This window comes from Salmo salar, chromosome 01 (genome assembly GCF_965601325.2).
Source record: "Salmo salar chromosome 01, fSalSal1, whole genome shotgun sequence".
Classification (NCBI taxonomy): Eukaryota; Metazoa; Chordata; class Actinopteri; order Salmoniformes; family Salmonidae; genus Salmo; species Salmo salar.
In genome coordinates, this window is record NC_138291.1 from 3911479 (window position 1) to 3923841 (window position 12363).

The window sequence follows — 12363 nt, forward strand, 5'->3', positions numbered from 1 at the left end:
ATTTCTAAAAACCTGTTTTTGATTTGTCATTATGGGGTATTATGTTTAGATTGATGAGAAAAAATATATATTTAATCAATTTTAGAATAAGGCTGTAACGTAACAAAATGTGGAGAAATTGAAGGGGTCTGAATACTACTTATTTTTTATATTGAAATTCCACAAATTAACTTTTAACAAGGCACACCTGTTAATTTAAATGAATTCCAGGTTACTACCTCATGAAGCTGGTTGAGAGAATGCCAAGAGTGTACAAAGCTGTCATCAAGGCAAAGGGTGGCTACTTTGAAGAATCTCAAATATATAACTATATTTTGATTTGTCTAGCACTTTTTTGGTTACTACATGATTCCATATGTGTTATTTCATAGTTTTGATGTCTTCACTATTTTTTTTGTACAACGTAGAAAATAGTAAAAAATAAATAAAGACCCTTGAATGAGTAGGTGTGTCCAAACTTTTGTCTGGTATTGTATGTACTGTAACAAGTGTTCCTAATGTTTTGTATGCTCAGTGTTCGACTCGCATGATTTTAGACGTCAACTGAAAGTTTTGAACTGTTGTGAACGTAGTCTACACACAACTCCCTTATTTGTGGAAAAATAAGATTTGACTCAGATGAACCCACACATAACTGTTCCACCTGAGCTTAGGTAGGCCTGAGACCATGATGCACTGCAGCGCTGCAGAGTGTCACGGAAAACTTCCTCTCTGTGTGGGCAGGAAGCAGGAAGCGGTGTGTTTCTCAGAAACGGACGTGATACAGACATAAACATCACAATATACTCCCTCGATGGAAAGAAACAAGTTACAGTCGAAATCAAAATTGTAGAGAGTTTCTTCTCCGAAGAGCACAGAATCTATCTACCATGTCTTGACCTTATTTCAGGTGAAGTTATTTCCTGTATCTGGGTAATCTCACAAACAGTGTATCATGTTCAGTAATCACCCACATGCTGGGGGGGGGGACTGTAAACAGGATTACATGCCAGTATATGTATTAAAGAGCTTGATAATGACTGTGTATTGATTTCTAAAATGAGCTCTTTGATGGAAGTCAGTCATAATGAATCATTCACGGTTTCAACATTACTAACTTCTCTTAGGTGGAAATAAGTTTCAGTCAAATATTCACATTTCCAACTTTTTTTTATTGAGTAACAGGTGAGTATATAGTAACAACTGATGATGAAAATCAACCCAATGTATTTTAGAAAGCCATTTTTTTAAACTATAGCAGATGTCACAAAGTGCTAAAGGAAAGTGTTACCTGACAACTCAGACTGATAAAATGACACTTGAGGAGACTAATTATATATGTTGTTTATTTAACCTTAATTTAATGAGGCAAGTCAATTAAAAACAAATTCTTATTTACAATGCCGGCCTTTCGGGGCCAAACCCGGACGATGCTATATGCACATTATTGAATGCGTTATTCATAAGGGAAACATTGAAATTGGAAGCAACATGTATTTATACTGTACACACTATGATGTAATTCCTGCAACAAAAATAATACAAAAATTAACATAAACGTTGGTTTTGTAAGTTAATGGAAAAAAAAATTATAATAATAATTGTCACACTTCCTGAATTAACTCATATACACTGAGTGGACAAAACATTAGGAACACCGGCTCTTTCCATGACATAAATTGGCCAGGTGAATTCAGGTGAAAGCTAGGATCCCACTTGTTAATAAATCCACTTCAATCAGTGTAGATGAAGTGGAGGAGACGGGTTAAAGAAGGATTTTAAATCTTGAGACAATTGAGACATGGATTGTGTATATGTGCAATTTAGAGGGTGAATGGGCAAGACAAAATATTTAAGTGCCTTTGAACGGGGGTATGGTAGTAGGTGCCAGGCACACTGGTTGTGTCAAGAACTGCAACGCTGCTGGGTTTTTCACGATCAACAGTTTCCCGTGCGTATCAAGAATGGTCCACCAGCCAAAGGACATCCAGCCAACATGACACAACTGTGGGAAGCATTGGAGTCAACATGGACCAGCATCCCTGTGGAACGCTTTCGACACCTTGTAGAGTCCATGCCCCAACGAATTGAGGCTGTTCTGAGGGCAACTCAAAATGAGGAAGGTGTTCTTAATGTTTTGTACACTCAGTGAATACATTAATAATGATTCTGTTTATTGGGGATGATAAAATACATCCTCACATTGTATAGTAAGTGACAGTTAATAGACAGCACACTGTACATTGTAATCACATGATAGACATGGGTATGTTCTCTGTCCCAAATGGCACCCTATTCCCTTTATAGTGAACTACTTTATAGTGCACTACTTTTCACCAGAGCCTTATGCCACACATGAAGCCCTCCAGTCCACCGAGCTCAGCTTCCACGGGTGGCCGGGTCTCGGTCAGGGATCAATTACATCTGTTTATCTGAGGAGCGCTGTATGGGAAACACAGAGATAAAGGATAAAGACAGTATGGTGTCTGTATGGGAAACACAGAGATACAGGATAAAGACAGTATGGTGTCTGTATGGGAAACACAGAGATACAGGATAAAGACAGTATGGTGTCTGTATGGGAAACACAGAGATACAGGATAAAGACAGTATGGTGTCTGTATGGGGAAACACAGAGATACAGGATAAAGACAGTATGGTGTCTGTATGGGAAACACAGAGATACAGGATAAAGACAGTATGGTGTCTGTATGGGAAACACAGAGATACAGGATAAAGACAGTATGGTGTCTGTATGGGAAACACAGAGATACAGGATAAAGACAGTATGGTGTCTGTATGGGAAACACAGAGATACAGGATAAAGACAGTATGGTGTCTGTATGGGAAACACAGAGATACAGGATAAAGACAGTATGGTGTCTGTATGGGGAAACACAGAGATACAGGATAAAGACAGTATGGTGTCTGTATGGGAACCACAGAGATACAGGATAAAGACAGTATGGTGTCTGTATGGGGAAACACAGAGATACAGGATAAAGACAGTATGGTGTCTGTATGGGAACACAGAGATACAGGATAAAGACAGTATGGTGTCTGTATGGGAAACACAGAGATACAGGATAAAGACAGTATGGTGTCTGTATGGAAAACACAGAGATACAGGTTAATGACAGTATGGTGTCTGTATGGGAAACACAGAGATACAGGATAAAGACAGTATGGTGTCTGTATGGGAAACACAGAGATACAGGATAAAGACAGTATGGTGTCTGTATGGGAAACACAGAGATACAGGATAAAGACAGTATGGTGTCTGTATGGGAAACACAGAGATACAGGATAAAGACAGTATGGTGTCTGTATGGGAAACACAGAGATACAGGATAAAGACAGTATGGTGTCTGTATGGGAAACACAGAGATACAGGATAAAGACAGTATGGTGTCTGTATGGGAAACACAGAGATACAGGATAAAGACAGTATGGTGTCTGTATGTGGAAACACAGCGATACAGGATAAAGACAGTATGGTGTCTGTATGGGAAACACAGAGATACAGGATAAAGACAGTATGGTGTCTGTATGGGGAAACACAGAGATACAGGATAAAGACAGTATGGTGTCTGTATGGGGAAACACAGAGATACAGGATAAAGACAGTATGGTGTCTGTATGGGAAACACAGAGATACAGGATAAAGACAGTATGGTGTCTGTATGGGAAACACAGAGATACAGGATAAAGACAGTATGGTGTCTGTATGGGAAACACAGAGATACAGGATAAAGACAGTATGGTGTCTGTATGGGAACCACAGAGATACAGGATAAAGACAGTATGGTGTCTGTATGGGAAACACAGAGATACAGGATAAAGACAGTATGGTGTCTGTATGGGAAACACAGAGATACAGGATAAAGACAGTATGGTGTCTGTATGGGGAACACAGAGATACAGGATAAAGACAGTATGGTGTCTGTATGGGAAACACAGAGATACAGGATAAAGACAGTATGGTGTCTGTATGGGAAACAGAGATACAGGATAAAGACAGTATGGTGTCTGTATGGGAAACACAGAGATACAGGATAAAGACAGTATGGTGTCTGTATGGGAAACACAGAGATAAAGGATAAAGACAGTATGGTGTCTGTATGGGAAACACAGAGATACAGGATAAAGACAGTATGGTGTCTGTATGGGAAACACAGAGATACAGGATAAAGACAGTATGGTGTCTGTATGGGGAAACACAGAGATACAGGATAAAGACAGTATGGTGTCTGTATGGGAAACACAGAGATACAGGATAAAGACAGTATGGTGTCTGTATGGGAAACACAGAGATACAGGATAAAGACAGTATGGTGTCTGTATGGGAAACACAGAGATACAGGATAAAGACAGTATGGTGTCTGTATGGGGAAACACAGAGATACAGGATAAAGACAGTATGGTGTCTGTATGGGAACCACAGAGATACAGGATAAAGACAGTATGGTGTCTGTATGGGAAACACAGAGATACAGGATAAAGACAGTATGGTGTCTGTATGGGGAAACACAGAGATACAGGATAAAGACAGTATGGTGTCTGTATGGGAAACACAGAGATACAGGATAAAGACAGTATGGTGTCTGTATGGGAAACACAGAGATACAGGATAAAGACAGTATGGTGTCTGTATGGGGAAACACAGAGATACAGGATAAAGACAGTATGGTGTCTGTATGGGGAAACACAGAGATACAGGATAAAGACAGTATGGTGTCTGTATGGGAAACACAGAGATACAGGATAAAGACAGTATGGTGTCTGTATGGGAAACACAGAGATACAGGATAAAGACAGTATGGTACCATTTTTGAACCTTTATTAGCACAAAGCTAGCCTGGTCCCAGATCTGTTTGTGCTTTCTTGCCAACTCCTACATTATGTCATCGTCATGCTGACAATAAGAGTTGGCAAGACAGCACACAAACAGACCTGGGACCAGGCTAGCTGGCACAAGACATAGATCGAAGAAGAGAGAGACATGGCTGTGTGATGTCCCTCATCATAGTTGCAGTGAACTCACCTGAAGCCTCCAAATCAGAGCCATGACGACCAGGCCGTAGAAGGTACTCTTAGCGATGAAGATGCTGTAGGCCAGCTTGGCAGTCTTGGTGCTCATCACATAGTCCTCTACAAGGACAATAATACATTGAAATGACTGTGATTAAGACGGTGTCTGGTAATATTGTTCGGCAGATTAGGCATGACTAAATAAGATAGTATTGTAAACAGTATTTTGTAAACTATAGGTTATATGTATTCCATGTATTTTGGCATGAACAAGAAGTAGTTCGGTATAGAATGGGCACATTTACCTGTCGTCATCTCTCCATCACCACCTTGACCTGGAAGAAACAAAGCAGTGTTTCACATGACGCAGGCCAGTGTCCATCCTAGTTCCACATAACGCTGTAGAGAAGCTTACTAGTTTACTTACTATTTTACTAGAGAATGACAAAAAAACAGAAGCGTACTATTGCAGTTCAATGAAACGTGTTTCTTCTCATAAACAAGGACAGCGTTTCAGTTCCTAATGTGACCATACCTTCTTCTCCGTTAATGTGATCTGCAACATAGATGTCATCGTTCCCATTGAAGAAGCGGACGGTGCAGGTGAATCTGTTAGAGGCCTTGTTCCATTTCTTGGCTAGGACTCTCAGTCTGCTGGTGATACTGTAACGTCTGTTTCCATCCCTCAAGGCCGTGTTGTCGGTCCCAACTCCATCGGTGATGTTGGCGCCTCCATTTAACTGCCAGAACACAGTGACGTGGTCGGGGTAGAAGTCGGTGGCCACACACACCAACGTCTTCTTCTTCTTCTTGTTTCTATCTTCACACTCCTTAGTGGAGGGTGGAAGGACTTTGACTTTGGGTGGAGTGACAGGGATGTCTGGCTCTGCAGGGAGGAAATAGAAGATTGTTTAACCTTTAACAGTCAATCAATGGCTCTGAACCTGAGTGCTTTAAAAGAGACACAGAAATTATCCTGTCTTTCTCCTTCTATAAACCGGTCCTGTCTTTCTCATTCTATAAACTGGTCCTGTCTTTCTCATTCTATAAACTGGTCCTGTCTTTCTCCTTCTATAAACCGGTCCTGTCTTTCTCATTCTATAAACTGGTCCTGTCTTTCTCCTTCTATAAACCGGTCCTGTCTTTCTCATTCTATAAACTGGTCCTGTCTTTCTCCTTCTATAAACTGGTCCTGTCTTTCTCCTTCTATAAACCGGTCCTGTCTTTCTCATTATATAATCTGGTCCTGTCTTTCTCATTCTATAAACTGGTCCTGTCTTTCTCCTTCTATAAACCGGTCCTGTCTTTCTCATTATATAATCTGGTCCTGTCTTTCTCATTCTTGACAGTAACATCAAGGCAACATGAACCACCAAATGCTGTGTCCAGACAAGCACATAATAACACAGCATTTCATTCAGAAGCTCAGAGTGAACCTCTTTGTAACCCAGCTGCCAAAGTCATTGTCAAGACCGTAGAACATGAAAGGTATAATATACGATTATCACAGTATTTTTTTATCAGTATTCTTACAGCGTCCTTACCCAGAACTGTTAGCTTAGTTCCCTCTCCAAAGTAGGCAGGATAAGCACCAGAGCACACCACATACTCACAGACAGAAAACCAGGCTGATGCTCGCTAGCAAGTACTGTATTTCCTGCAGTTTGTCTTTAACAAAGGGAGTAGTACTGTATTTGCTAATAGTTTGTCTTTAACAAAGGGAGTAGTACTGTATTTCCTGTAGTTTGTCTTTAACAAAAGAGGTAATACTGTATTTCTAAGGATGTTTACGTCGACAGAGCTAAACTCACTTTCTCCGTTAGCTCTATTCACAGAACTAAAACAAACCTGGGTATTTTCCTGAATATTTGCGTGTTCAACTAACGTATCAAATAAAATCAACTAGAATTCAACCCATTATTCCAAATGATTTCAATATTGTGTATAAATACTTTTAAGAGGTGAATCTCTTACCTAGAACAGTGAGTCTGGTTCCTTGACCAAACTCTGCCTTCTCCGGGTTCCACAGAGAGATACCATGGTTTACACGACAGGCTCTGTAGTATGACCCGGTTCTGACCCAGTTCTACTACTTTCCTTGGTCTGAACTATTAAACGGGTTCTTCCAACTGATCTAACACCATATAGATTCATGCAAACCAACGCCTGGGAGGATTTTCCACATTCTTCTATACGTATCTATTTCTCTCCCATCTCTGGGTTCACACACACGTTTAGAAATATATCCAAAAGTATCTGTCATTAACAGATACATCTATATAGGTTGTATCTAGAAGAGTCTATACACATTTAATCATCAGGTTTCTCACCCAGAACTGTGAGTTTGGTGCCGCTGCTGAAGTACGGCTGGTTGAGGTTCACACTGATACACGGCTACAGAAAGAGTCTAGTTATATACACCCTAATATGCTACTCACAACTCTAGTAGAGTCTATTTATATACACCCTAATATGCTTCTCACAACTCTAGTAGAGTCTATTTATATACACCCTAATATGCTACTCGCAACTCTAACAGAGTCTAGTTATATACACCCTAATATGCTACTCACAACTCTAGTAGAGTCTATTTATATACACCCTAATATGCTTCTCACAACTCTAGTAGAGTCTATTTATATACACCCTAATATGCTACTCGCAACTCTAACAGAGTCTAGTTATATACACCCTAATATGCTTCTCACAACTCTAGTAGAGTCTATTTATATACACCCTAATATGCTTCTCACAACTCTAGCAGAGTCTAGTTATATACACCCTAATATGCTACTCACAACTCTAACAGAGTCTAGTTATATACACCCTAATATGCTACTCACAACTCTAACAGAGTCTAGTTATATACACCCTAATATGCTTCTGTTTGCTGTTACAATATTTTGGTGCTATTCTATAAAACATTTCTACGTCACAAGATAAATGACAGATACTGTATCAGATTATATCATCCTAGTTTTTTGCCTTTACCTCAGACTGCGAGTCTAGTTCCCATTGCCAACTGATGCATTTACTATTAAAATAAACTTAGTTTAAAGTGTAAATGTTTTTATATTGCAGAATATTTTACATGTTTTCTCCATGCTAGTACATAACATTTGGTCGTATATTTTCTTACCTAAAACGGTGAGTTTGGTGCCGGCTCCAAAGTATGCTTCCGAGTACGAGCACAGAGCGACAAGGCTGCATCCTAAAGTCTCTAGCTCTGACTAAGACTCTGGACTTTCTCAACCTTTGTTACTCTGTTAGAAGTACATTCAAATACTCTTCACAGTAACTCAGCAACAGATATAATCTAAATTAAAACCAAATATATTATTGTGGATTGTTTTGGTGTTTTTGTCTCAACCTAGAACAGTTAAACCTGGTTCCTCCACTGAAGTAAGCCTGGCTGACTCCGCCAGCACTGTCCATTTACTCCCCTTTAACGTGACCATGTCAGGAGGACATTTAAAGACACTACCCAGTCATTCTGTTACAGTACATTTCTCTACAAATCATACAACCACATACGTTATAACCACATAGCTTAGATGGTTAATAACCACATGGCTTAGAAAGGTTAATTACCACATAGCTCAGATGGTTAATTACCACATAGATGACTGCAAGGTGTCATTTCTTACCTAGGACAGTTAACCTGGTTCCTCCACCGAAGTAAGCCTGGCTGGCACTATTAGCACAGTACGGTGGAACGCTGCTCTAATATAGATTTAGTCTCTAGCTGTGCTTTTTTCTAGAACTTTCCATCCCGATCATGACCTTCGATAAATCTATTCTCCCAATACCAACCAACACTCTGTTCTGACCAGTTTAGAACACATGGATGAGACGAACATACTATAATCTACTAGGATATCAAATCTCTCTTCTCACAATTACGTTGTCTAAACTCAAACGACACATAAGGTAAACATAGTGTACGGATTACTTACCGAGAACTGTTAATTTGGTGCCTGAACCAAAATGTGCCTCATAGTTGGCACAGTGTACGGTCTTAACATCAAAAAGCATTGACTGGAGGAAACACTAGTATGAACTAATCTAATGTACTGAATCCACAACTAACTAACTCATCACATCACTATGCTACTAGACCACACATAGAGTCCCATTACTTCTACCATGGTGAACATTCTCTTACCCAGAACAGTCAGTTTGGTCCCTGCTCCAAAGAACGCAGGATTATAGTTGTCACAGAGCAGACATACTGAACAGTAATGTACCAGCCACTACTGCCTTGTTCTATGCATTTGGCATCAGAAATACTTTAGGAATGCTTGCTTTTAGTCTATCGTTCACTTTTTTTTATAAAGAAAGAAAGTTCAAAAATCATCAATTTCACGATAAGAAAGTAGAAAGTATTTACCTAAAACAGTGAGTTTGGTTCCATTGCCAAAGAAGGCTGGTTGGTTTGAAATCACAGCGTTTTCACATCAACCTTTAAGTTCAGCTTGACCATGGACACTTTATGAGACTCTCATTGGCAATGAAACAGCTTCAGGGCTACATGTGTATATACACATTATGAATCTTTAAGAAGTTAACTTACCTAAAACAGTGAGCTTTGTTCCATTTCCAAAGTAGGGCACACTTCCAGTGTCACATCGCTACTCTCCTATTCCAATAATACCTCAGATCTCTCTGTCATTCACCCTCTAGGGAAAATGAACTGAGATACTCAGAGATACAGAGAACAGATAATACCTCAGATCTCTCTGTCATTCATCCTCTAGGGAAAATGAACAGAGATACAGAGAACAGATAATACCTCAGATCTCTCTGTCATTCATCCTCTAGGGATTATGAACTGGATACTCAGAGAACAGATAATACCTCAGATCTCTCTGTCATTCACCCTCTAGGGGAAATGAACTGAGATACTCAGAGATACAGAGAACAGATACTACCTCAGATCTCTCTGTCATTCACCCTCTAGGAAAAATGAACAGAGATACTCAGAGATAGAGAGAACCCAACCAAATCATGAGAAAACAAAAAGATAATTACTTGACACTTTGGAAGAAATTTACAAAAAAACAGAGCAAACTAGAATGCTATTTGGCCCTAAACAGAGAGTACACAGTGGCAGAATACCTGACCACTGTGACTGACCAAAACTTAAGGAAAGCTTTGACTATGTACAGACTCAGTGACCATAGCCTTGCTATTGAGAAAGGCCGCCATAGGCAGCCCTGGCTCTCAAGAGAAGACAGGCTATGTGCAACACTGCCCACAAAATGAGGTGGTGTTAAGGCTTGGTAATTGTGGAGGAGGAATGAGGCGCAGGAACCAGCGAACACAGGGTAGTGGTGTTTTTAATATACACTCACCAAAAAAAAACAAATGTTCCCACACACAGGGGAGAAAATACATGCGGCGTACAACAACGTCGACATGAACACAAGCCGTCACACAAGAAACAATCATTAATCCCGCACGAACAGGAGCGGGCCAGCTAAACTAAATAGCCCCTCTAATGGCTAATTGACCACAGGTGTCACAAAATAAAAAAAGGGAAAAGCAAAAGGGAATCGGTGGCAGCTAATAGGCCGGTGACGACGACCGCCGAGCGCCACCCAAGCAGGAGGGGGCGCCACCGTCGGTGGGAATCGTGACAGTACCCCCCTCCTGACGCGCGGCTCCCGCAGCGCGCCGACACCGGCCTCGAGGTCGACCCGGAGGGCGAGGGGCAGGGCGATCCGGACGGAGGTGGTGGAACTCCCTCAACATAGATGGGTCCAGGACGTCCGCCGCCGGCACCCAGCACCTCTCCTCCGGGCCGTACCCCTCCCAGTCCACGAGGTACTGTAGGCCCCTCGCCCGGCGTCGCGAGTCCAGAATGGCCCTTACGCTGTACGCCGGGGACCCCCGATGTCCAGAGGGGGCGGAGGGACCTCCGGCACCTCATCTTCGTGAAGGGGACCAGCTACCACCGGCCTGAGGAGAGACACATGAAACGAGGGGTTAATACGGTAATAGGAAGGGAGTTGCAACCGATAACACACCTCGTTTATCCTCCTCAGGACTTTGAAGGGCCCCACACACTGCGGCCCCAGCTTCCGGCAGGGCACGCGGAGGGGCAGGTTCCGGGTCGAGAGCCAGACCCTGTCTCCCGGTGCGAACACGGGCGCCTCACTGCGGTGGCGGTCAGCACTCCTCTTCTGCCGTGCACTGGCCTCCTTTAGTGAGTCCTGGACGGCTCTCCAGGTCTCCTTGGAGTGCTGGACCCAGTCCTCCACCGCAGGAGCCTCGGTCTGACTCCGGTGCCATGGTGCCAGGACCGGCTGGTAACCTAACACACACTGAAAGGGTGATATGTTAGTAGAGGAGTGGCGAAGTGAGTTCTGGGCTAACTCAGCCCAGGGAATATACCTCGCCCACTCCCCTGGCCGGTCCTGGCAATACGACCTCAGGAACCTGCCCACCTCCTGGTTCACCCTCTCCGCCTGCCCATTGCTCTCGGGGTGATAACCGGAGGTCAAACTGACCGAGACCCCCAGCCGCTCCATAAACGCTCTCCAGACCCTGGATGTGAACTGGGAACCTCGATCAGAGACAATGTCCTCCGGCACCCCGTAGTGCCGGAAGACGTGGGTAAATAGGGCCTCCGCAGTCTGCAGGGCCGTAGGGAGACCGGGCAATGGGAGGAGACGGCAGGACTTAGAGAACCGATCCACAACCACCAGAATCGCCGTGTTCCCCTGAGAGGGGGGAAGATCTGTCAGGAAGTCAATGGACAGGTGCGACCATGGTCGTTGTGGAACGGGGAGGGGCTGTAACTTCCCTCTTGGTAGATGCCTAGGAGCCTTACTCTGGGCACACACCGAACAGGAAGAGACATAGGCCCTCACGTCCTTAGCTAAGGTGGGCCACCAGTACTTCCCCCTTAGACTCCCCACTGTCCTCGCCTCACCAGGATGACCCGCAGTAGGTAGCGTGTGCGCCCACCGAATCAAACGATCACGAACACCGAGCGGCACATACATGCGCCCCACGGGCACCTGCGCAGGCGCAGGATCCAACACCAATGCCCGCTCGATGTCCGCGTCCACCTCCCACACCACTGGGGCCACCAGCCTAGACGCTGGAATGATGGGAGTTGGATCGATGGGCCGGTCCTCCGTGTCATAGAGACGGGACAGCGCGTCGGCCTTAGTATTTAGGGAACCCGGTCTATAGGAGATGGTAAACCTAAACCGGGCGAAGAACATGGCCCACCTCGCCTGACGTGGATTCAGTCTCCTCGCTGCCCGGATGTACTCCAGGTTTCGGTGGTCGGTCCAGATGAGAAAGGGGTGTTTAGCCCCCTCAAGCCAGTGCCGCCACACC

At 43.2% G+C, this 12363-nt stretch overlaps 1 protein-coding gene across 1 annotated transcript in view; it reads right to left on the minus strand.

Annotated features, from left to right (window-relative positions):
- Window positions 1-1130: 1130 nt before the first annotated feature.
- The window catches only part of LOC106578466 (M1-specific T cell receptor beta chain), a 36431-nt gene continuing 25198 nt past the window's right edge, over window positions 1131-12363 (minus strand). The window contains exons 5-9 of the mRNA XM_045706178.2: window positions 8658-8704; window positions 5546-5896; window positions 5316-5345; window positions 5024-5130; window positions 1131-2421 (exon numbers count right to left, since the gene is read on the minus strand). Coding sequence (XP_045562134.1) covers window positions 2398-2421; window positions 5024-5130; window positions 5316-5345; window positions 5546-5896; window positions 8658-8704 — 559 coding nt within the window. The 3' untranslated portion in view covers window positions 1131-2397. The remainder of the gene's footprint in view (window positions 2422-5023; window positions 5131-5315; window positions 5346-5545; window positions 5897-8657; window positions 8705-12363) is intronic.